The sequence below is a fragment of the Lithobates pipiens genome, unplaced genomic scaffold, assembly GCF_037356315.1.
Source record: "Lithobates pipiens isolate NorthernLeopardFrog02 unplaced genomic scaffold, aLitPip1_a1.2 Scaffold_19, whole genome shotgun sequence".
NCBI classification, from domain to species: domain Eukaryota; kingdom Metazoa; phylum Chordata; class Amphibia; order Anura; family Ranidae; genus Lithobates; species Lithobates pipiens.
Window position 1 is genome coordinate 668,400 of NW_027507764.1, and position 26,779 is coordinate 695,178.

At 47.5% G+C, this 26,779-nt stretch overlaps 1 protein-coding gene across 1 annotated transcript; it reads right to left on the minus strand.

The window, feature by feature from the left end:
• Positions 1-309: 309 nt before the first annotated feature.
• On the minus strand, positions 310-26,779 carry FBXL6 (F-box and leucine rich repeat protein 6; the record flags this gene model as incomplete). Its single annotated transcript, XM_077490462.1, is given in 9 exon segments — positions 310-956; positions 1,039-1,300; positions 4,635-4,863; positions 9,932-10,045; positions 15,081-15,188; positions 16,070-16,201; positions 16,877-16,940; positions 26,230-26,388; positions 26,470-26,779. Coding segments are annotated over 9 exon segments (1,535 nt in total), but the record flags the coding sequence as incomplete, so codon positions are not given.

Sequence of the window (26,779 nt, forward strand, 5' to 3'; positions counted from 1 at the left end):
ACGAGAATTCACGTCTCCACATGCTGATGTTTTTTCTTTTTACTCTTGAGGATAAGGCTAGCAGAGAATTGATGATGTATTACCTGTACTGCCTTTCTCTCTGTGGGATATGTGGAAAGTATGTAACCTGTTGGTCTATGTGGACCCATTTCCTGCTATAATTAAACAATTAAAAAAAAAAAAAAAAAATCATTACTAATCCATAAAAATCCATATAAAGTCTAAAATATACTGTATATGAGTATAAATAAATAGGTAATAAATTCAAAAATCTAAAAAAACAAAAAAACAAAAAACAAAACAAAAGGATACAATTACATTTTTATTTATATATAGAAACAAAGCAAATAAAAAAAAGAAGAGGGGGGAGTACATAGACTGGGAGATTGCTGTATAATTATTTTATCCAATATACAAAATAAATAAAACAAAAACACTTAAAACATTATCCAATTTATTCCATATGACTAGGAACATAGGGATAACACACCCAGGGGAACAAACAAGCCTAAGGAGGGGGAGGGGCCCACCCGGAATTACGGCTAAAACAATTCAAGTCAAATTCTATATATTTAACCCTTTGGGGGGATCGGACCCAAGTACTGTATCCAGCGGGACTCCACTTGGCTTAGCGCCCCAATAAAATGTCCTTAACTGCAATGTTTTTTGGTAGTTCCCCAAAACCTCAGACCCCTTCGGGTCACATCTACGATGAATTCCAAAAATGAAATAAGCCCAGGAGATCCACTGGGTCATTTTGTTCAGTGGATGGAGTTCATCGGGGGAGGGGGGGGTGGGGTCACTGCTCTTCTGCCGCTTGAAGTTTTTGGGTCAGGTCCGTTAGACACCCCTCAATGTCTTCTCTGCCGTGGTAGACACGATCCAGTCCCCGGGGGATGTTTCGGCAGGAGGACAGGTCCAGGTGGGTGAGGGACTGGCAGCTGAGGAGGACGTCTCTGCAGAGAGGAGAAGAAGGGTCAGTGCTCCACAGGGTGGGCAGAATACCACTACAAGCATCTATATTGGCGGAATGATCACCTGACAGCAGGGGGCGTGGCTCTCGTTCCCGAAAGGTTTAGCGATTGGAGGGTGTCGTTTCTGAGGGTGTCGCTTCCCACGCCACTTCCTTTGCACAGATTGAGCAAGGCCTCCGCCAAGTCCTCCTCTAGGTATCCATGACCCGTCAGGTCCAGTTCCTGCAGGCTGTGCCGCCATTTATGGGTCAGCAGATGGGACCCGGAAACCATCGACGAGGACACCATAGAGCTGCAGTACAAACCCAGGAAGAGGCGCTCCACATCTGACAAAGACCAGCAAAGATCAGACTCACAGAACCCAACAGAAGGCTACATACAGTGTTAGAAATATGGGGGGGGGGGGAAGGAGACAGATGAGGAGGAGAGGAGGGGAGAGACACGTCATCATTTCTGTGGGAGGTGGAAGGGGGTCCGTCGCCCTCCCCCCGCCTTTTCCCGGGTTCTCCCATCGGTTCACGGAGCCCGGGAGCGACGGATCCCACCACAGAAAGAGAGAGAGGAACCCACATGAGAGCGATGAGTATTTAGTCACTCCCACTACAGTCGTTGCTTTAAAGCGGGGGTCCGCCGGGACTCCGCGTTTTTTTATTTTTTTTTATAAAAGCCAGCAGCTACAAATACTGCAGCTGCTGACTTTTAAAATAATGACACTTACCTGTCCAGCGTGCCCGCAATGTCGGCACCCGAAGCCGATCTCTCGATCGTTTCTCGGGTGCTGCCGCCGCCATCTTGGGTATGGGAATCAGGAAGTGGAGCCTTTCGGCTTCATTTCCCGGTTCCCTACTGCGCATGCGCGAGCCGCGCTGCGCAATAAGGATGGTCCCCGCTGCCTCTGGGATCTGTGTGTTTTCCCAGCAGGCAGCGGGGCACTTGCGGAAAGGGGTGGGCACTTGCGGAAAGGGGCGTAATCTACGCCCCTTTCCGCAGAGAGCTATCCCGGAAGTGGGTGCAGTTACCTGGATTATCCAGGTAACTGCACCCCCCTCCCCCCTGAAAGGTGCCAATTGTGGCGCCGGAGGGGGGGAGGATTCCGATGAGCGGAAGGTCCATTTTAGGGTGGACCTCCGCTTTAAGTTAAAATCAGTATTTTTGCTAGAAAATGACTTGGATCCCCGAAAACATTATATATAATTTTTTGTTTTTTAAGCAGAGACCCTAGAGAATAAAATGGTCATTGTAACATTTTATGTCACACGGTATTTGTGCAGCGGTCTTTCAATCACAAATTTTTGGGAAAAAAATACACTTCAATAAAATAAGAAAAAAAAAAAAAAAAAAAAAACAGTAAAGTTAGCCCAATTTTTTTGTGTAATGTGAAAGATGATGTTACACCGAGTAAATAAGATACCCGACGTGTCACGCCTTAAAATTGGGCACGCTTGTGAAATGGCAACAATCGACAGTACTTTAACCACCTACGGACCGGCCGCCGTCGTTTTACGTCGCTACTTTGAAGAGGAATATCTTTGTTATGGCAGCAGCAAGCTACCCTAACCCCGGCATCCTCTTCTTCAGCGGGTTTTCTGCTTTCAGATAAAATTGGTCTCTGCGGTGGATTTTCCGTGAGATCACTTTTATTGGCGGCGGGAGAGGCGCCCCCCCCCTCCACCGCTACGGTGCCCTGGAGGCATCGGATGTTGTCCCTTGTGTGACATGGAGGAGACGAGTGAGGGGAAGATGGCCCCCACCCATCTCCACAGCATTTCAGGGCGGAAGCCACATCAAAAAACGTCACTTTTTCCCATAACTCTTAAAAAAAAAAAAAAAAAAAAGGGAATTTTTTTTTTTAAATGACATTCAATTAAATTTTTATTTTTTTGTATTTTAGTGTAAATATGAGAGGCGAGGTCTTTTTGACCCTCCAGATCTCACATAAAAGCAGTCCGGTCATACTTCTATTACAAGCGATGTTTACATTCCTTGTAATAAGAATAAAAGTGACAATTCTTTTTTTAAAAGAACAGTGTCAAAATAGAAAATAAAAGGTATACATATATATATATATATATAGAATGTTTGGGGGTTCTAAGGAATTTTCTAGCAAAAAGAAAACGTTTTTTAACTTGTAAACACCAAATCTCAGAAAGAGGCACAATCCTTAGCCCTTGTACACACGGTCGGAGATTCGATGGACAATGTCCGATCGGACCGTGTTGTCAGATAATACGACAGTGTGTGGTCTTCATCGGACTGTTTCCATCGGAATATCCGACGGACCAAGTTTTCCAGCTGGGTTATAAAAGTTTCCGACAACATGATCCGATCGCACTTTGTCCGATCATGTGTAGAGAATTCCGATCAGACAAAGTGCCACGCATGCTCAGATCAAATTCCTAGACCAAAGCTATTGGCTACTAGCCTGAACGTAGTCCCGTCATAACGAAATTACCTCATCACGTTCCGAACTATCGAACATTCTGACAACTTTGTGCGACCGTGTGTATGCAACAGTTTCGTACAAAATCCGTCGGACAAAATCCGACGTATTTGGTTGTCGGAATCTCCGATCGTGTGTACAGGGGCTTAAGTGGTTACAAGCTCCATAGGTGATGGTTTAAAAAAAAATTTCAGGTTGCATGTTTTGAGTTACAGAAGGAGGTCTAAGCCCTTGTACACACGGTCGGAGAATCCGTCAGAATGTGTCCTATCGGACCGTGTTGTCGGATAATCCGACTGTGTGTGGTCTGCATCGGACTGATTCCGTCTGACCAAATTTTCCAACTTGTTGGAAATATTTTCCGACCAACTGGGGCGATCGGACATACTCCGATCATGTGTAGAGCATTTTGATCGGACCAAGTGCCACGCATGCTCAGATCAAATTCCTACTTCAAAGCTATTGGCTACTAGTGTGAACGTAGTCCCATCGTAACTAAATTACGTCATCACGTTCTCAAAGATCGGATTTTTCGCCAACTTTGTCCGACCGTGTCTATGCAACAGTTTCGGACAAGATCCGACGGATTTGGTTGGCAGAATCCCTGACCGTGTGTACAGGGCCTTAGGGTGGCGACACCTCACACGTGTGGTTTGAACACTGTTTTCATTTGCAGGCGCCACTTACGTATGCGATCGCTTCTGCGCACAAGCTTGGAGGCATGGGGGGGGGGGGGGTGGGTTTGTTTTTGATCACTTATTGCTGTCACAAGGAATATAAAACATCCCCATGTGACATTAATAGGCAGTAAAAGGTACTCTTCATGGAGGGATCTGGGATCTAATAAGACCCCATAAGGTAGTATATAGACAGGCTGGGGCAGTATAGGGGCAGGCAGAGCGGCCCGGGGGGGGGGGGGGGGGGGGAGTTCTCATCATGATACACAAAACTGCTGGAATAAAAATCTTGGTCTTCAATTTGTCTTGGTAAATAGAATAGTAGGAGAGGCGGCCGTGGTTCAATTTGCTGCCCCTCTCAAAGTTCTCCCTGGGTCCAATGGACCCACTGGGACCCATGGTAGGGCCGGCCCTGGCCAACAGTGTGACCGCGAGGCCCACTTCTTACCCCCAAAAATCCCCATTTGTCTCCTATGCAGTTCTTAGCGGGACCCCCACACCGGAAATACGGGGGACGTGCTCTGGAGTTGCCCCGATACTGACCAGTACATGGGAGGGCCGACAATCCCTGTGGCGAGATCTTATAACATCCCCGCAGGTCTAGAACTCGCAGCTTCCTAGAATTTTTCAGCAGCCTCTGGAAGGCGGCGTCGTTGACAGAGGAGTAGAAGAAGCTGGCGATGAGTTCCTGCAGCTCAGGAAAACCAGGGGTATTAGTGGCAATTTTAGGTTCGGGTTTTGCCTGCCACGGGATGTTCACCAGTCTCAGCACCTGCAATGGAGAACAGAGGAACCTGAGAAGTAAGCTCATCATATGACCATCCCCCCAGCATGAACTGTAAAGAGGACCTGTCACCAACACAAGACATCTGAACACATTGGATGTAATGGAGTTGATCTCTCACTATAATGGCGTCCTTGTTTACCGATCAGCTGAAAAGGTGGCCAATCCCTCCTACAGCAAAAAGCATTTGGTTGCATGACAGAGATTTGGAATCCCAGAGCAGAAGTTCTACAGAACTGTATTTCAGAAGATCTTTTCATAGATTGGAATTTCAAGTAAAAAACACTTTGCTGGCACGCAGGCTTTTACGTCAGAAAAGGCTCCGTATGAAATGATTCTTCCCTACCCTGCCTCTTCCTTACACCCAAATCTTGGTGTTCTAGAACCCTCTTCCTTCTACCCAGGTCTCCGTCCAGGCTGCCCACCTTATATTCAGCACACGACTTCTCATTTCTTGCCAAAATCACTTCCTGTTAGCCTTCATAAACCAGTTAAACAAGTTCATTAGCGTTTATATACAGGATTCCCAGCTTCAAGATGGTAGATAAAATGTTGCGTTTCATTTATTAGTATGCTACTCTTTTTATGCTATTCGATACTGCAGTTTATCCGGCTGCCAACACGCCAAAAAAAAATGCCTGAAATCTGCCAATCCAGGATGGAATTCTCCATTGGTTGCACCTGCATTTCTGGTCCAACAACAACTATATTTCAGTAGGGTTCAGGTATACGGCGTATTATCTAGGTCTGTACAATGTGTGGTCACTGATAGCAAACATTTCCTATTTATTAACCACTTGCCGACCGCCTCACGGCGATATACGGCGGCAGAATGGCACGGGCAGGTAAAGCGACGTACCGGTACATTACTTGCCTCCCGCAGCCGGGGGGGGAGCGAAGGCGGTCGGCATAGTTGCGGGAGTGATCCGTGCTGAGGGGGGAGGCCACTCATTTGTGGCCACCCCCTCGTGATCACTCCCGGCCAATGAAACACTTCCTCTGCTGCTGTAATGTAAACAGCAGTAGAGGAAGTGATGTCATCTCTCCTCGTGGAGTCTTTTTGTTGGCTCCCATGGAGAGAAGACGTCCAAAGTGAGTCGCACAACACTACACATACAGTAGAACACTCCAGGCACACATTTCACCCCCTGTCACCCCCCTGCACCCCCTGTCACAGTGTCCCCATTAGCAGTTTTTTTTGTTTGTTTTTTTACTGTTTACTGCATTGGTGCATTGTTACTGTAATAACTGTTAGGGCAGTTAGATTTAGCCCCCTTTAGGTCTAGGATCCCCCCTTAATAAAGGTTTAACCCCGTAATCACCCCCCCCCCTCACCAGTGTCACTAAGCAATCGTTTTTCTGATCGCTGTATTAGTGTCACAGGTGACGCTAGTTATGCAGGTAGGTATTTAGGTTCGCCGCAGCTTTTTACAGCATCAGGGACCCCCATATACTACCCAATAAAGGTTTTAACCCCCTGATTGCCCCCTAGTTAACCCTTTCACCAGTGATCACCGTATAAGTGTTACGGGTGACGCTGGTCAGTTTGTTTGTTTTTTTATAGTTTCAGGGCAACCGCCATTGATTACCCAATAAAGGTTTAACCCCCTGATCACCCGGCGGGTGATATCAATTAGGATTTAGGGTCAGATAGGGTCTGCGTCGCCCCAGGCAGCGTCAGGTTAGTGCCAGTACCGCTAACACCCACACGCAAAGCATACATCTCCCTTAGTGGTATAGAATCTGATCAGATCTATACTAGCGTCCCCAGCAGTTTAGGGTTCCGAAAAAATGCATTGTTAGCAGGATCAGCCCAGATACCTGCTGGCACCTGCGTTTTGCCCCTCCGCCCAGCCCACCCAAGTGCAGTATCGATCGATCACTGTCACTTACAAAACACTAAACACATAACTGCAGCGATCGCAGAGTCAGGCCTGATCCCTGCCATCGCTAACAGGTTTTTTTGGTAGCGTTTCGATTCAGTCGCTAACAGCCTAGGTGATTTTTTACCTGTGAGTCTCACTAGTGTACCACTAAATTTGGAGTCCAAAATGGCAACGCGAAGGTTCACTAGTGAAGAGGCCTACGCGTTTCTGAGCATGACAGATAGTGAAGAGGAAGTCACTGATCTGTCAGATTCAGGCTCAGAAGACGATCCTGTAGAGGACAGCGGCTCCATGACAGATAGCTCCGACGACGGAGTTCTGTTCCCTACCAAGGTCAGGTGTACCAGACCCCAAACTTCTTCTGTTGAGGTGTAAGAACTGCAGGTCCCTCGTATGGAGCAGAGAGCCAGTACTAGAGCCGCTCATCCTTCTGGTGAACTGGCAAGCACCAGCGGCCTAGTATACCCTGGTCATACATCCAGAACTGCAGTAACACGTGGTGACGTGGCGAGTCCCATAAGTGCAGTTCAAGCTGGCGAGGTGGCAAGCACAAGCAGTGTCCCACTGCCACCAAGAAGACGAAGACAGGCCCGTCGTGCCCATAGTGCCCTTCCTGCTGCATTCACCAATCCTAATTGGGAACCCACCACTTCTGCAGCACCCGTACTTCCCCCATTCACTGGCCAACCCGGTATTCAGGTGGATACAGCTGATTTTACGTCACTTGATTTTTATTCGCTGTTTTTCACTGAAGATCTCTATAGATCTATTGTTGACCAAAGCAATTTGTATGCTGGTCAACACATCACCGCTAATCCCCAGTCCTCCTTTGCCAGAGATTGGAAACCAGTTACAGTTTCAGAATTTAAGATCTTTCTGGGTCTCTCCCTCAACATGGGCATAACTAAAATGAGTGAGTTGCGGTCATATTGGTCCACTGACCCAATTCACCATATGCCCGTGTTCTCCTCTTCCATGGCCAGGGTACAATACGAGCAGATCTTGCGGTTCATGCATTTCAGTGACAATGAACTTTGTCGTCCTCGTGGAGACCCTGAATATGATCGGCTCTACAAAATTCGGCCCCTCATAAACCACTTCAACCAACGTTTTGCAGACTTGTTTACTCCCCATCAAGTTGTCTGCGTTGATGAGTCCCTGATTACGTTTTCTGGTCGCTTGTCCTTCAAACAGTACATTCCCAACAAGCGTTCCAGATACGGGGTCAAGATGTATAAGTTCTGTGACAGGGCCACAGGTTATACATGTAGTTTTATGGTTTACGAGGGAAGAGATAGTCACGTAGAGCCGGAGAACTGCCCTGATTGCATAGGGAGCGCTGGCAAGATAGTGTGGGACATGGTGTCACCCTTATTCGGAAAGGGGTACCACTTGTACGTGGACAACTATTACACCAGCGTGCCACTGTTTAGTCACTGGTTTGATCATCAGATTGGAGCATGTGGCACCATGCGACCTAATCGCCGGGGCTTTCCCCAGCGGCTTGTAGAGTCCCGTCTTAGGCTGGGAGAGAGCCTGCTTGTGGTGTAATAATTTGCTCGCTATGAAGTGGAGGGATAATAAGAATGTTTTCGTTCTTACCTCCCTTCATGCAGACAGGACGGTCCAAATTACCCTTCTGGTTCACGAATATAATCTTAACATGGGAGGGATGGCGCCGTACCTAGTTGCCCGTAAGGCCAGACGCTGGTACAAGAAAGTGTCTGTTTATTTACTCCAATTGGCTTTGCTGAACGCTTATGTGCTACACAGAGCTTCAGGACGGACTGGATCCTTCCTTACATTCCAGGAAGATACCCTCAGAGCCCTTCTGTATCCAGACGGTGCTCCACCTCACCACCCCCAACCAAATGCAGTAAACCGGCTGCATGAGAGGCATTTTCCTTATGTCCTTCCGCGTACCCCTACCCAACAAGCCCCCCAAAGAAGATGCCATGTCTGCAGAATGCACGGATATAAGCGTGACACCCGTCATTATTGTGCCTCCTGTCCTGACAATCCTGGTCTTTGCATTGGTGAATGTTTTGAACGCTACCATACACTAGTGAAGTTTCAGCGTAGGGTACAGCATTGCACAGACTAGGCACACGTTCACAGGGTCTCCCAAGATGCCATATTCTATTCTGTGATGTTTTATTGTTATTATGGTTTATCATGTTTGCTTTTCAGGTATGCAATTGTTTTTATACGTTACTGTTTACTGTGCGTTTTATTGTTAACCATTTTTTGGTTTTCAGGTGCGCCATTCAGCTGCAGCGCGGGTTTATTATCTTGACAGCAACAGCGTTTGCTCCCACAATACATAAAGCCGTGACTCCAGCACTGTAGGAGGTGATTTCACCACCACAGTTAAAAAAAAAAAAGAAGAGCATATATACCGAAGCATGGGGGCAGCAGGGGCGGAGGAGCGATTTGCTCCTACCTTTTGGGGCGGATGCCCCCATGCTTCGGCGCATATAAATGGTGCATGTATGCCCACTATTAGAAGTGGGTGGATGAAGGGAGGTATTCTAATGGTGGGCATACCCACCAATCAATATCTTTTTTTTGTTCAGCCAACAGGCTGCATGGAAAAAAAAAAAAAAAATAAAAAAAAAAAGATTACAATGTATGCCCAACGCATAACCCCCCAAATGACCCCATTTTGGAAAGTAGACACCCCACGGATTTTTTTATAACAAAAAGTAGAAAATATATTTTTTTCAAAATTTTCGGTCTTTCCGTTTATAGCGCAAAAAATAAAAACCGCAGAGGTGATCAAATAACATCAAAAGAAAGCTCTATTTGTGGGAAAAAAAGGACGCAAATTTCGTTTGGGTACAACATTGCATGACCGCGCAATTACCAGTTAAAGCAGCGCAGTGCCAAAGTAATCTGGTCAGGAAGGGGGTAAATCCTTCTGAGGCTGAAGTGGTTAAGGACCGTGTAGGCAATGACACTCTAAATATAGTGATTGTTAAATTCTGTTGACTCCCCAGGCAAGATACAAGCTCCATTGATATACAAGTCTCTTCTAGAAAAGATGACATCCCGTCTGGTGGAAGTAATGGGCCATTGAGAGGTTCCTCTGATTTTACAGAAATACAAAAAAACATACGACTCTGACAATCACCGACCATATAATGAGGAGCTGCATTATTCTCCCTCACCTCCAGCTTGGGGCAGGAAATCTGAAACTCTTCGATGGGGAGCTGAAAGTCCATCACCTTTGAATCCAAGGGAAGATTCACCTCCAAAAGCCTCAGTTCTGGGCACCAGCCTTCCTGTTATTACAATATAGAAACTATAAAAGGTATGTAGGAGGTAAGGACAAAGAAAAGGAGGAGGATAGAGCTGGGGAGGGATATATAATGGAGAGGAGATAAGGGAAGGAGGAGGAGAGAAGTGGGGAGGGATATATAATGGAGAGGAGATAAGGGAGAGGAGGAGGAGGAGGATAGAGCTGGGGAGGGATATATAATGGAGAGGAGATAAGGGAAGGAGGAGGATAGAAGTGGGGAGGGATATATAATGGAGAGGAGATAAGGGAAGGAGGAGGATAGAGCTGGGGGGGGATATATAATGGAGAGGAGATAAGGGAAGGAGGAGGATAGAGCTGGGGGGGGATATATAATGGAGAGGAGATAAGGGAAGGAGGAGGATAGAGCTGGGGGGGATATATAATGGAGAGGAGATAAGGGAAGGAGGAGGATAGAGCTGGGGGGGGATATATAATGGAGAGGAGATAAGGGAAGGAAGAGGATAGAAGTGGGGGGGGGATATATAATGGAGAGGAGATTAGGGAAGGATGAGGATGGAAGTGGGGGGGGGGGGGGGGGTATATAATGGAGAGGAGATTAGGGAAGGAGGAGGATAGACCTGGGGAGGGATATATAATGGAGAGAAGATAAGGGAAGGAGGATAGACCTGGGGAGGGATATATAATGGAGAGAAGATAAGGGAAGGAGGATAGACCTGGGGAGGGATATATAATGGAGAGGAGAGAAGGGAAGGAGGAGGATAGACCTGGGGAGGGATATATAATGGAGAGGAGATAAGGGGAGGAGGAGGATAGACCTGGGGAGGGATATATAATGGAGAGGAGATAAGGGAAGGAGGAGGATAGAAGTGGGGAGGGATATATAATGGAGAGGAGATAAGGGAAGGAGGAGGAGAGAAGTGGGGAGGGATATATAATGGAGAGGAGATAAGGGAAGGAGAAGGATGGAAGTGGGGGGGATATATAATGGAGAGGAGATAAGGGAAGGAAGAGGATAGAAGTGGGGAGAGATATATAATGGAGAGGAGATAAGGGAAGGAGGAGGATAGAGCTGGGGAGGGATATATAATGGAGAGGAGATAAGGGAAGGAGGAGGATAGACCTGGGGAGGGATATATAATGGAGAGGAGATAAGGGAAGGAAGAGGATAGAAGTGGGGGGGGGGGGGGGGATATATAATGGAGAGGAGATTAGGGAAGGATGAGGATGGAAGTGGGGGGGGGGTATATAATGGAGAGGAGATTAGGGAAGGAGGAGGGATATATAATGGAGAGAAGATAAGGGAAGGAGGATAGACCTGGGGAGGGATATATAATGCAGAGGAGAGAAGGGAAGGAGGAGGATAGACCTGGGGAGGGATATATAATGGAGAGGAGATAAGGGGAGGAGGAGGATAGACCTGGGGAGGGATATATAATGGAGAGGAGATAAGGGGAGGAGGAGGATAGAAGTGGGGGGGGGGGGATATATAATGGAGAGGAGATTAGGGAAGGAGGAGGGATATATAATGGAGAGGAGATTAGGGAAGGAGGAGGATAGACCTGGGGAGGGATATATAATGGAGAGGAGAGAAGGGGAGGAGGAGGATAGACCTGGGGAGGGATATATAATGGAGAGGAGAGAAGGGAAGGAGGAGGATAGAAGTGGGGAGAGATATATAATGGAGAGGAGATAAGGGGAGGAGGAGGATAGACCTGGGGAGGGATATATAATGGAGAGGAGAGAAGGGAAGGAGGAGGATAGAAGTGGGGAGAGATATATAATGGAGAGGAGATAAGGGAAGGAGGAGGATAGACCTGGAGAGGGATATATAATGGAGAGGAGATAAGGGAAGGAGGAGGATAGACCTGGGGAGGGATATAGAATGGAGAGGAGATAAGGGGAGGAGGAGGATAGACCTGGGGAGGGATATATAATGGAGAGGAGAGAAGGGAAGGAGGAGGATAGACCTGGGGAGGGATATATAATGGAGAGGAGATAAGGGAAGGAGGAGGAGAGAAGTGGGGAGGGATATAGAATGGAGAGGAGATAAGGGGAGGAGGAGGATAGACCTGGGGAGGGATATATAATGGAGAGGAGATAAGGGAAGGAGGAGGAGAGAAGTGGGGAGGGATATATAATGAAGAGGAGATAAGGGAAGGAGGAGGATGGAAGTGGGGGGGGGGGGTATATAATGGAGAGGAGATTAGGGAAGGAGGAGGATAGACCTGGGGAGGGATATATAATGGAGAGAAGATAAGGGAAGGAGGATAGACCTGGGGAGGGATATATAATGGAGAGGAGAGAAGGGAAGGAGGAGGATAGACCTGGGGAGGGATATATAATGGAGAGGAGATAAGGGGAGGAGGAGGATAGACCTGGGGAGGGATATATAATGGAGAGGAGATAAGGGGAGGAGGAGGATAGAAGTGGGGGGGGGGATATATAATGGAGAGGAGATTAGGGAAGGAGGAGGGATATATAATGGAGAGAAGATAAGGGAAGGAGGATAGACCTGGGGAGGGATATATAATGGAGAGGAGAGAAGGGAAGGAGGAGGATAGAAGTGGGGAGAGATATATAATGGAGAGGAGATAAGGGAAGGAGGAGTATAGACCTGGGGAGGGATATAGAATGGAGAGGAGATAAGGGGAGGAGGAGGATAGACCTGGGGAGGGATATATAATGGAGAGGAGATAAGGGAAGGAGGAGGAGAGAAGTGGGGAGAGATATATAATGGAGAGGAGATAAGGGGAGGAGGAGGATAGAAGTGGGGAGAGATATATAATGGAGAGGAGATAAGGGGAGGAGGAGGATAGACCTGGGGAGGGATATATAATGGAGAGGAGATAAGGGAAGGAGGAGAATAGACCTGGGGAGGGATATATAATGGAGAGGAGATAAGGGAAGGAGGAGGAGAGAAGTGGGGAGGGATATATAATGGAGAGGAGATAAGGGAAGGAAGAGGATAGAAGTGGGGAGAGATATATAATGGAGAGGAGATAAGGGAAGGAGGAGAATAGACCTGGGGAGGGATATATAATGGAGAGGAGATAAGGGAAGGAGGAGGAGAGAAGTGGGGAGGGATATATAATGGAGAGGAGATAAGGGAAGGAAGAGGATAGAAGTGGGGAGAGATATATAATGGAGAGGAGATAAGGGGAGGAGGAGGATAGAAGTGGGGAGGGATATATAATGGAGAGGAGATAAGGGAAGGAAGAGGATAGAAGTGGGGAGAGATATATAATGGAGAGGAGATAAGGGGAGGAGGAGGATAGACCTGGGGAGGGATATATAATGGAGATGAGATAAGGGAAGGAGGAGGATAGACCTGGGGAGGGATATATAATGGAGAGGAGATAAGGGAAGGAGGAGGATAGACCTGGGGAGGGATATATAATGGAGAGGAGATAAGGGAAGGAGGAGGATAGACCTGGGGAGGGATATATAATGGAGAGGAGATAAGGGAAGGAGGAGGAGAGAAGTGGGGAGGGATATATAATGGAGAGGAGATAAGGGAAGGAAGAGGATAGAAGTGGGGAGAGATATATAATGGAGAGGAGATAAGGGGAGGAGGAGGATAGACCTGGGGAGGGATATATAATGGAGATGAGATAAGGGAAGGAGGAGGATAGACCTGGGGAGGGATATATAATGGAGAGGAGATAAGGGAAGGAGGAGGATAGACCTGGGGAGGGATATATAATGGAGAGGAGATAAGGGAAGGAGGAGGATAGACCTGGGGAGGGATATATAATGGAGAGGAGATAAGGGAAGAAGGAGGAGGATAGACCTGGGGAGGGATATATAATGGAGAGGAGATAAGGGAAGGAGGAGGATAGACCTGGGGAGGGATATATAATGGAGAGGAGATAAGGGAAGGAGGAGGATAGACCTGGGGAGGGATATATAATGGAGAGGAGATAAGGGAAGGAGGAGGATAGACCTGGGGAGGGATATATAATGGAGAGGAGATAAGGGAAGGAGGAGGATAGACCTGGGGAGGGATATATAATGGAGAGGAGATAAGGGAAGGAGGAGGATAGAACCGGGGAGGGATATATAATGGAGAGGAGATAAGGGGAGGAGGAGGATAGAACCGGGGAGGGATATATAATGGAGATGAGATAAGGGAAGGAGGATAGACCTGGGGAGGGATATATAATGGAGAGGAGATAAGGGAAGGAGGAGGATAGACCTGGGGAGGGATATATAATGGAGAGGAGATAAGGGAAGGAGGATAGACCTGGGGAGGGATATATAATGGAGAGGAGATAAGGGGAGGAGGAGGATAGACCTGGGGAGGGATATATAATGGAGAGGAGATAAGGGAAGGAGGAGGATAGACCTGGGGAGGGATATATAATGGAGAGGAGATAAGGGGAGGAGGAGGATAGACCTGGGGAGGGATATATAATGGAGAGGAGATAAGGGAAGGAGGAGGATAGACCTGGGGAGGGATATATAATGGAGAGGAGATAAGGGAAGGAGGAGGATAGAAGTGGGGAGGGATATATAATGGAGAGGAGATAAGGGGAGGAGGAGGATAGAAGTGGGGAGAGATATATAATGGAGAGGAGATAAGGGAAGGAGGAGGATAGAAGTGGGGAGGGATATATAATGGAGAGGAGATAAGGGAAGGAGGAGGATAGACCTGGGGAGGGATATATAATGGAGAGGAGATAAGGGAAGGAGGAGGATAGACCTGGGGAGGGATATATAATGGAGAGGAGATAAGGGGAGGAGGAGGATAGACCTGGGGAGGGATATATAATGGAGAGGAGATAAGGGAAGGAGGAGGATAGACCTGGGGAGGGATATATAATGGAGAGGAGATAAGGGAAGGAGGAGGAGAGAAGTGGGGAGGGATATATAATGGAGAGGAGATAAGGGAAGGAGGAGGATAGACCTGGGGAGGGATATATAATGGAGAGGAGATAAGGGAAGGAGGATAGACCTGGGGAGGGATATATAATGGAGAGGAGATAAGGGAAGGAGGAGGATAGACCTGGGGAGGGATATAGGACCCGTTTTAATGGAGATAACTCCAGAGGACACACCGCTATTCCGGCCATTATGGATTTCATATGAAGGCTGTAGGACAGCGACAGTCGCCGGAGTCGGGCTCCGTACATCTCCAGGAATCTTTGCACAGCATCGAATTGAACCTGAGGAGACAACACACCCATCACTACAAGATAAGAAGGTGAGGAAAATATCAGCTGACAGCGATCACAGTTAAGCCGTTTCCATAGTCAGACTCTGAATGGAAGAAAAAAAGTCCCCCATAACAAGCACTGCTGGTTCTGGGAGAGAAGTGTAGAGGGATATATAATGGAGAGGAGATAAGGGAAGGAGAGAAGTGTAGAGGGATATATAATGGAGAGGAGATCAGGGAAGGAGAGAAGTGTAGAGGGATATATAATGGAGAGGAGAGGAGTGTAGAGTGATATATAATGGAGAGGAGATAAGGGAAGGAGAGGAGTGTAGAGTGATATATATAATGGAGAGGAGATAAGGGAAGGAGAGAAGTGTAGAGGGATATATAATGGAGAGGAGATAAGGGAAGGAGAGGAGTGTAGAGTGATATATAACGGAGAGGAGATAAGGGAAGGAGAGGAGTGTAGAGGGATATATAATGGAGAGGAGATAAGGGAAGGAGAGGAGTGTAGAATGATATATAATGGAGAGGAGATGAGGGAAGGAGAGGAGTGTAGAGGGATATATAATGGAGAGGAGATAAGGGAAGGAGAGGAGTGTAGAATGATATATAATGGAGAGGAGATAAGGGAAGGAGAGAAGTGTAGAATGATATATAACGGAGAGGAGATAAGGGAAGGAGAGGAGTGTAGAGTGATATATAATGGAGAGGAGATAAGGGAAGGAGAGAAGTGTAGAGTGATATATAATGGAGAGGAGATAAGGGAAGGAGAGGAGTGTAGAGTGATATATAATGGAGAGGAGATGAGGGAAGGAGAGGAGTGTAGAGTGATATATAATGGAGAGGAGATGAGGGAAGGAGAGGAGTGTAGAGTGATGCACATGGTACCTTGGAGTTCTGCAGGTTGAGATTCTGTAACTGTGGACAGCAACGTCCTATAGACAGCAGGTCCTCCACAGTCACCTGATTACAATGCGACAGCGTAAGAGACGACAGCAGGGGGCAGGACTGCGACAAATTCTTAAAATAAAACAGAAAAGACAGTGAGAATCAGGATACGAGGCAAAGATGTCAGGACATAAATTGTGTGTGTGGGGGGGGGGTGGGGGTGAAGACAATGGGCATTTTTTTGAGAGTTAGTGACAGGATGGAGGCCCTGTGGCATCTGGAGACATTTAGAAAACCATCTTGGCATCTAGAGACAGACATGGACCCTTATGACAACTGGGATCAAGTGGAGAGGCCCCAGTGGCTTCAGGGTACAGGTGGGGAGACCCCTGGCTTTTGAGGACAGGAAGACAGCCCTGATGGGCTGTGTGGGACACACAGGAAGTTCCTATGGCATCCAGGTACAAAGGTCCCTATGGCATGCGTGGAGACGTAGGAGGAACCCATGGCACAGAGGAGAAGCTGGAAGGCACCTGTGGCATGTGGGGACTGGCAGGAAGTCACTATGGCATCCAGGGACAGGAGCAAGGACCCAGTGGCATTGGGGGAGAGATAGGAGGGACCCATGGCTCCCAGTTGTAGGAGGGAGGCACTCATGGCATGTGGAAGCATGCAGGAAGTCCCTATGGCATTCAAGGACAAGTGTGAGTGTCCTGTGGAATCTGGGGAGAGGCACCCATGGCACCAAAGGGTAGGTAGGAGGCACTCCTTCACCCCCGGGGATGGGGGGTAAACAATCGCACTTACCTGTAGTACGAGAGACACAAAACTCTTCCATTGATGAAGGGAAAAGTCAGAGACCTGAGGAAGCCTAGAAGAGAGAAACTACATTACAGACATCAGCAATGAAGGTGAGGACATGGTTACCAACATTCCAAACACATATAATCTCTAATGTATGTATCAAAAAGCGGTGATGGAGATAATAAGTAATAAAAGTAATATTAGTAATAAAACGGGGCCTCGGTACTCTCGGCTTCTCCCGCTCTTCTTTATTTCAGGTATTTCATGGTCTTAAGAAAGCTTACAGATCGCAAAATAAACAGCCATTGGCCAGATGAATTTTAGTGTTTTTTAAAATAAGATTTTTGTACTTTCCATTAAATCTTTTTCTTGGATTCCACTGACGGCCAAAGGACTTCTTACACCATTGGGTTATTCTGCCGGCTAGAGGATTGGATACTGGCAAAACAGAAAGAACGCAAGCCAGTCTCCAATATAAACGTTCTCTACCCAGCGTGCCTCCGTTTTGTAAGCAAGCAGTACAAGGGCAATCTGTGCCCCCTACAGAGGGGTGCAACCTGTGCCCCCTACAGAGGGGTGCAATCTGTGCCCCCTACAGAGGGGTGCAATCTGCGCCCCCTACAAAGGGGTGCAATCTGCGCCTCCTACAGAGGGGTGCAATCTGTGCCTCCTACAGAGGGGTGCAATAGCGCCCCCTACAGAGGGGTGCAATCTGCGCCCCCTACAGAGGGGTGCAATCTGCGCCCCCTACAGAGGGGTGCAATCTGCGCCCCCTACAGAGGGGTGCAATCTGCGCCTCCTACAGAGGGGTGCAATCTGCGCCTCCTACAGAGGGGTGCAATCTGTGCCCGCTACAGATGGGTGCAATCTGTGCCCCCTACAGAGGGGTGCAATCTGCGCCTCCTACAGAGGGGTGCAATCTGTGCTCTCTACAGAAGGGTGCAATCTGTGCTCTCTACAGAAGGGTGCAATCTGTGCCCGCTACAGATGGGTGCAATCTGTGCCCGCTACAGATGGGTGCAATCTGTGCCCGCTACAGATGGGTGCAATCTGTGCCCGCTACAGATGGGTGCAATCTGTGCCCGCTACAGATGGGTGCAATCTGTGCCCGCTACAGATGGGTGCAATCTGCGCCTCCTACAGAGGGGTGCAATCTGCGCCCCCTACAGAGGGGTGCAATCTGCGCCCCCTACAGAGGGGTGCAATCTGCGCCCCCTACAGAGGGGTGCAATCTGCGCCCCCTACAGAGGGGTGCAATCTGCGCCCCCTACAGAGGGGTGCAATCTGTGCCCCCTACAGATGGGTGCAATCTGTGCCCGCTACAGATGGGTGCAATCTGTGCCCGCTACAGATGGGTGCAATCTGTGCCCGCTACAGATGGGTGCAATCTGTGCCCGCTACAGAGGGGTGCAATCTGTGCCCCTCAATGGAGCCAAGAAAGATTTTGCAGTACGTACAAAATTCTTATTTTCTTTGTTTATTAAGGGACACAGGAATTCTTAAAATATTGTGACATCTAAAAGCAGTTCAACTGGAGGGTTGAGCAAGAGCCACTAAAATATCCTAAACAAACTTGGAACTTAGTAGAAGTCAGTCCAATGCCCAAATCACAACCATGTGGGGAGAAGGATGAGCAAAATGGGGGACTAACAAGGGATTCCGGGAGGGTCTATATGGCATTCCAAACCAGAACAGGAACTGCTATAAATGGAAACACTTCCTGATGGGCCTTCAGTCTGAACCAACAGGGGCTGAGAGTCCACCCCGCAATCCATCCAATAAATAGATAAAACAACCCAAAACCTAAAAACAAAAAACTAGATCAAAAATGGCAAGTGAGGTCAGCCAAACAGACCAAAAAGGGACAACACACAGAACAGGTCCCTTAAGAAAAACAGAGGACAAGTCTGGGAAAATCATTGATCCAACTTAGAAAAGGCCCGAGCCGTAAACGCCCCAATTAAAAAAAAATGAAGCAGGGAAGTGATAAAAGGGGTTTCCTAGCCAGACACAACCATAAAATGCACGATATCAGATATGGGAAGTCCCAAAATTCAGCTTGACTTAGTTACTCCATCTTCTAAGAAACACCCCCAGGATGGGTTGAAAGAAAAAAAAAAAAGCCATCTCAAGCTGGTGGATGAGGACATCAGCTGATCAAGTGACATCAATGGTCAGTTCTGCGAAGATAAAGGAACCCCACCTCAATATAAAGGCCCCATTGTCTCTTGAGCAGGTCTCACACAGTCCTTCAGACATATCCTTTAACCCAGTGGTCACCAACCCCGTCCTCAGGGCCCACTAACAGGCCAGGTTTGCAAGATAACTGAAATACATAACAAGTGATATAATGTGCTGCTCAGTGATTGCCGTATTCTAGTCTGCATCTCCCCCAAGCTAATACATAAATCATGGCCTGTTAGTGAGCCCCAAGGACGGGGGTGATGAGGACCACCACTTTAACCCATAGGGGATGCCAGTGAAGGTTCCTGCTGACAGATCTAGAAGTTACCAGATCATCCAGCAATGGGTATATCCTGCCATGGAAGGAGGAGCACCCTAGTGCGAAGTCCTCACACACCAATGAGGAGGCCAACCTTAAAGGAGATCCAGATGGTAAAGTTTTGCCTCCAAGCCAGACAGCATGGTGGGGACCCTAAAACTACAGATCTCTCAGTAGGAGAAGTCCATTCCAAGATGAAGGGAGAAGGTACCTTACTCACCCCTCAGTGTGAGAAAAACGTAGAAAACCTGCTAGGAAGGTGAACCTGGGATATTCTACCTGCTGCAAAAATGGATAAAGGGAAGATCCCCCTAAAGAGGACAGTGGTGCACAAGCTCAACAGAGACTGGAAATCTTGACCAAAGGGTCAAGTTGAGGCAACACTTCCATTGAAGACCCACAGGTATCTGAAGCAGTCACAGAGGTAGAGTCTGATCGCAGGTTACTGGTGATAGCCGCTCTGAGGGTGGTAAGCCACCCGAGTCTTGAAGACCGACCCCCTTCAGTGAGGGTCTTCTAGTCATATCACGTAGGGATGGAAGAAAGGACACTATGAAAAATCTAGGAAAAAAAAAGGGCAGGCAAGAATAACTGGAGCAGCCAGAGAACTCTGAGAATCCCGGTCCATATCACAAAAAGGGAAAGTAGGAACTGAACATCTAGAACCTTGAGGGTCGGGAACTCTCTTAACAGAGGAAGAAGGTTGAAGGGTACCAGGTGCTGCAAGGATACACACAACTATCATGGAATGGGGAGGAGGGGGGGGGGGGGGGGTCGCCCCCATGTGTGGCAACACTGCACCTGACAAGTTCTCATTAGGGTAAGAACACAGATCCAGAGCACAGAGAGCCCAAAGCAGCCCGATAAGTGACCTTGTTAAGTGCAAGTAAACCCCCTTATCGTTTTCAGCCAAGGAAGCCGCCATCTTTGCTGCTGTTTAATCTACAACTACCATGATGCTGCACATGTGATCAGTTATGACGCCAGCCATTGGATGGTTTGACAGTTTGGTTGAGAGCACAACCAATGGGAGCGTTACATTTCCGGCATTTGTGTCAGAAATGAAACTGTTTTATGGATGGGTTTACTTGCGCTATAAGTGTAGCAACACCCAAAGACAAAGAGCTGTTAGAGAGGCATCAAGGGTTTAGTCAGGCAGCAAGCAGAGCAATCCAGTCCTTAAAAAGGTTAACTATCCAACGATCCATCAAGATGACCAAACTGCCCCCCCACTTTTAGAAATAGTAGGGCATCTTCATGTACAAGGATTAAAGGATAAATCCACCCCAACACTAAAATCTCTAGATCGATAGACATCCACGATCGAATGCCCCGTACACACGGTCGGATTTTCCGACGGGAAATGTTGGATGTGAGCTTGGTGTCAGAAATTCCAACCGTGTGCAGGTTCCATCGGACATTTTCCGTCGTAATTTCCAACAAACAAAATTTGAGCTCTGGATCTCAAATTTTCCCAACAACAAAATCCATTGTGGGAAATTCCGATCGTGTGTACACAATTCTGACGCAACAAAGTTCTACGCATGCCCGGAATCAAGCAGAAGAGCCACACTGGCTATTGAACTTCAATTTTCTCAGCTCGTCGTACGTGTCGTACGTCACAGCGTTCTTGGCGTTCGGAATTTCCGGCAAGATTTGGGTGACAGTGTGAATGCAAAACAATTTTGAGCCAACATCCGTCGTAAAAAATCCCATGGATTTTGTGGTCAGAATCGTGTGTGCGAGGCATTAGACCGACATAATCTGTATACATCCGACCCGATCCCACGCTGAGCTGTCAGCGGCGGTTTCCATGTGTAGGCGGGTGCAGAGGACACAGCTAACAATGAAAGCCCCAAAGTAAGTCTGTGAGTGACGTCACTTCCCATTCATTTCACAGCCGTTGTCGGCTGTGTCCTCTGCAGCGCTTCCACCGCTGAAAAACAGACTGGATCTCCTTAAAAAAAGTATGTATAGAGATTTCTTCTTTACAGGTTAGATAACTTAAGTCTAAGCCCTTGTACACACGGTCGGAGATTCCGACTACCAAATGTGACGGATTAATTCCGGAAGAGGTCCGGAAGTGAAGTTGCATACACACGGTCGGACTAAGTTGTCAGAAAATCCGATTGTACATAACGTGATGTTATTTTGTTAGACGGGAGTACGTTCAGGCTAGTAGCCAATAGCTTTGGTCTAGGAATTTGATCTGAGCATGCGTGGCACTTTGTCCGTCGGAGTCGGCTACACATGATCGGAGTATGTCCGATCGGAGCATTTTGACGGAAAATTTTACGGAAAAGTTGGTCCGTCGGATATTCCGACGGAAACAGTCCAATGGAGACCACACACAGTCGGATTATCTGACAAAACAGTCCGATAGGAAACATTCCGTCGGAATCTCTGACCGTGTGTACAAGGGCTTAGATTGTGGATGTCTGTAGATGTAGCAATTTTAGTGTTAGGGTGGACTCCCCCTTTAATAGAGGGAATAGCTGACCTTGCGGGAAGAGGTTTTCTGAAGCTGTACATGAAACAAATGCTGAAGAAGAAGGGTAAGAAATGGGCTCCTTTGACCCCTCTACAGAAGTCCTATTATGGGGCTACAGCCACCAGATGCATGGATACTGACCGTGTCAAGAGCAGGACTGATCATGCCAAACACGCAACCATATTGCCCTATGCATTGGAACAGCCATCAGTCCCAAGCAAGACACTTGTTTTGATGCTTGCAACAAAGCCTTTACAGTTAAGTGTAAGGCTCCAGACATTTGTTCCAATCATTTGGTGAGACGTGAACCTATGCCAGCTATGGAGGGGTCCTCTTCAAGAGATCTCACCCACCCTAAAGTGGACCTTCCGCTCATTGGAACCCTCCCCCCCTCCGGCGTCACAACTGTCCCCTTTCAGGGGGGAGGGGGGTGCAGGTACGTGTACAGTACAGGTATCTGCATCACTTCCGGCGTAGATTCTGCAGAATCCACGCCCCTTTCCGCAGAATCTATGCCCCTTTCCGAAGGTCCCCGCTGCCTGCTGGGAAACACACGGATCCCAGAGACAGCGGGGACCATCCTTATTGCGCAGCGTGACTCGCGCATGCGCAGTAGGGAACCGGGAAATGAAGGCGCAAGGCTCCACTTCCTGATTCCCATACCCAATATGGCGGCGGCAGCACCCGAGAGACGATCGAGAGATCGGCTTCGGGTGCCGACATCGTGGGCGCGCTGGACAGGTAAGTGTCATTATTTTAAAAGTCAGCAGCTGCAGTATTTGTAGCTGCTGGCTTTTTAAAAAAAATAAAAATAAAACGGCGGACTCCCGGCGGACTCCCGCTTAAAAAAAAAAAAAAAAAAAAAAAAAAAAAAAAAGGGGGAGGAGGCAACGCATCGCCTCCATGGCAACCAGCGCAGCTCCACTGCTGTGCGACTGCAGGTCTACCTCCCCTCTGTAGAACATACTGGCACACAGTGAGGATGAGAAAGCCGAGTGAACAGCAGAAAGCGGTTCCTTTACAAAGGTCTGTTGGAGAAGGAGGTCTACATTGAAGGGTTCAAGATTGTGTTTGATACCCATGAGGAGCATGCAAGTGCAGAAGTGTATAGATTCTAAATCCCAATAATGAGGTTTTTATTGCGCTGAGGTGTTGCGCTTCCTTTTCTTGTACAGATTGGTCACAGACCTTGCTGAAGCAATCAAGGGGTGGCTGCACAGATCCCGGCATTTTCAAGGCTGCATTGCTGGATATGGAATTTCTGGCTGGAGACGATAGCAGATTGGTTGCTCTCAGCCATTCTGTCAAGGTTTGGCAATAATCAGGCAGAGGCCCACACCTGTTACTTCAAAATAGGATCTAAGGGAACTTGACTACCTATCAGTAAAATCTTTAAAATGTAATCACACCATCCAGGCACTTATTGGTGAGTTTCTTCTGGTAGACCACTAGAGAATCTATGGTGGATGAAGACCAGCGAGCTCTAAACAACTATGAAAAGCTCCAATTGCTCCAATTATTGAACACAAGTGGCCAGGAAGTCCAGGATACGGGGGAGGCTGCAGCCCTGCCGGATGGAGCAGAGGCAGACTCCAAAGCAATAATATTGGACACCCAAGGTTTCCGGGTTATGGGCATTGGTTCCTTCCGGGAATATCAAATAAATGTTCCCACAACCAATAAGGAATTATGGGCTGTAACCACCCATGGCAGCAGCAATGTCCTCTGTGCACGGCAAACCAATTCACAACTATACCCAATGAGAGCCTCTCGTAGTCACAAACCCAGGCAGTTGGTGCTGGTAGGATGTTCAGGTGGTGCGAAGGACACATTGCAGGCTAGTCCAGCATGTCCAGTAGAGTCCAGCTACAACCTGTAGGAGATATATATATATATATATAGCGTATGTGTCATTTATTTTCAGTGCCTTGCAAAAGTATTCACCCCCCTTGAACTTTTCAACCTTTTGCCACATTTCAGGCTTCAAACATAAAGATATAAAATTTTTATTTTTTGTGAAGAATCCCCAACAAATGGTACACAATTGTGAAGTGGAACGAAATCTATTGGATTTTTGAAACTTTTTGAACGAATAAAAAAAATGAAAAGTGGGGCGTGCAAAAGTATTGGGCCCCCTTGCGTTAATACTTTGTAGAGCCGCCTTTTGCTGCGATTACAGCTGCAAGTCGCTTGGGGTGTCTCTATCAGTTTTGCACATCGAGAGACTGAAATTCTTGCCCATTCTTCCTTGCAAAACAGCTGGAGCTCAGTGAGGTTGGATGGAGAGCGTTTGTGAACAGCAGTTTTCAGCTCTTTCCACAGATTCTCGATTGGATTCAGGTCTGGACTTTGACTTGGCCATTCTAACACCTGGATACGTTTATTTGTGAACCATTCCTTTGTAGATTTTGCTGTATGTTTGGGATCATTGTCTTGTTGGAAGATAAATCTCCGTCCCAGTTTCAGGTCTTTTGCAGACTCCAACAGGTTTTCATCCAGAATGGTCCTGTATTTGGCTGCATCCATCTTCCCCTCAATTTTAACCATCTCCCCTGTCCCTGCTGAAGAAAAGCAGGCCCACACCATGATGCTGCCACCACCATGTGTGACAGTGGGGATGGTGTGTTGAGGGTGATGAGCTGTGTTGCTTTTACGTCAAACATATCGTTTTGCATTGTGGGCAAAAAGTTGGATTTTGGTTTCATGTGACCAGAGCACCTTCTTCCACATGTTTGGTGTGTCTCCCAGGTGGCTTGTGGCAAACTTTAGACCAGACTTTTAATGGATATCTTTGAGAAATGTCTTTCTTCTTGCCACTCTTCCATAAAGGGCAGATTTGTGCAGTGTACGACTGATTGTTATCCTATGGACAGACTCTCCCACCTCAGCTGTAGTTCTCTGCAGTTCATCCAGAGTGATCATGGGCCTCTTGGCTGCATCTCTGATCAGTCTTCTCCTTGTCTGAGCTGAAAGTTTAGAGGGACGGCCAGGTCTTGGTAGATTTGCAGTGGTCTGATACTCCTTCCATTTCAAAATGATGGCTTGCACAGTGCTCCTTGGGATGTTTAAAGCTTGGGAAATCTTTTTGTATCCAAATCCGGCTTTAAACTTCTCCACAACAGTATTACGGACCTGCCTGGTGTGTTCCTTGGTCTTCATGATGCTCTCTGCGCTTTCAACAGAACCCTGAGACTATCACAGAGCAGGAGCATTTATACAGAGACTTGATTACACACAGGTGGATTCTATTTATCACCATCAGTCATTTAGGACAACATTGGATCATTCAGAGATCCTCGCTGAACTTCTGGAGTGAGTTTGCTGCACTGAAAGTAAAGGGGCCGAATCATTTTGCACGCACCACTTTTCAGTTTTTTATTTGCTAAAAAAGTTTAAAATATCCAATAGATTTCGTTCCACTTCACAATTGTGTCCCACTTGTTGGTGATTCTTCACAAAAAATTTAAATTTTATATCTTTATGTTTGAAGCCTGAAATGTGGCAAAAGGTTGAAAAGTTCAAGGGGGCCGAATACTTTCGCAAGGCACTGTATGTCTATCAATATATATATTCCTGAATGTAGATGTATAATCAGGTAGCTGTCTATTTACACATTACAAAGGAAATAATAACAATTGATAGAACTATAATGAAAAACATACCAATTGATAAAATGGGCACCTGTTTGCTGTCCTATGAAAAACAAAGGTTGTAATGGAGGAGAAAGTTTCATTGATGTTCCCAAACATGTGACAGCAAAATGTAAAGTAAAAAAAAGATATAGAAATTCTCGTTTTGGAATATTACTAATTACTAATAGGGTCTTCCGGTTTGTGGATTTCTGCAGATCTCTCACTTCTTGCTGCCCAATTCTACAACCCGTCTAATGCCGCGTACACACGAGCGGACTGTATGGCGTATTTAGTTCATCATACAATCCGACGGACAGTCCGTCGTACTTTCCACTGAACGGACTTGACCACACACGGATACCCAAACAGTCCGTCGAAAGCGTGCGTGATGACGTGTACAGCACGTACGATGGGACTAGGAAATGACGTACGCTCCAATACACAGCAATGCACCCTTCTGCCGTGTAAATCCTTTCTGAGCATGCGTCATTCTTAGTCCGTCCAACTAGCCTACTCACGAGCGGATTGTCCGCTGAAACCAAAGTACGACGGACAGAATTTCGAAAAATCCGAAATACTTAGTACGCCAGACTGCACGCTGAAAAAGTCAGCTGAAGCCCACACACGAGCGGACTGTCCGCTGAAATGTGTTTCGACGGACTAAGTACGCCATACAGTCCGCCCGTGTGTACGCGGCATAACATACACTTAAGGAAGCCCCAGAACTGACCGTTGCTGGATGAGCGCTTCAATCGTCTTCATCACCCGTTTCTGGGTTCTCGGCGGATCGGTGATGCCTGGAAGGACACAGCAGCGACTCACCGTCACGCGACGCCAGAGGTCCCGACTGGACGCTACCTGTCGCCATAGCCGACAAACCTGGGAGAGCCTGCAGAAGAAAGGGGACACAGGGGGATAAGAGGCGAGGAGGAGGAACACCCGGGACACATCCGTCGTCTTGTGTCCTCACCTGCATAGAATGGGCACCGCACCCTCACTGTCTGCCAGTAACCTGAAGACCCGATGTAAGATCTCCACCGGGATGATAGAGCCCCAGCAAAAGTCGGCAGTGACATCTTCCGTGTCCATCGATACCTCCTCGCTGCCTCTATTCTGCGCACACACCGTTTCATCTAGATCGGTGTTGGAGTTCAGGAGCAGCATGTCCTCGTCTGTGTGGTGGATGTAATAGGAAGGTCCCGCATTTTGGATTTCTCCCCGTTCCTGGAGCGTTTTGTGGAGCCACCGCGCTATGCCGAGTCTTTTTCGCAGAAAGACAT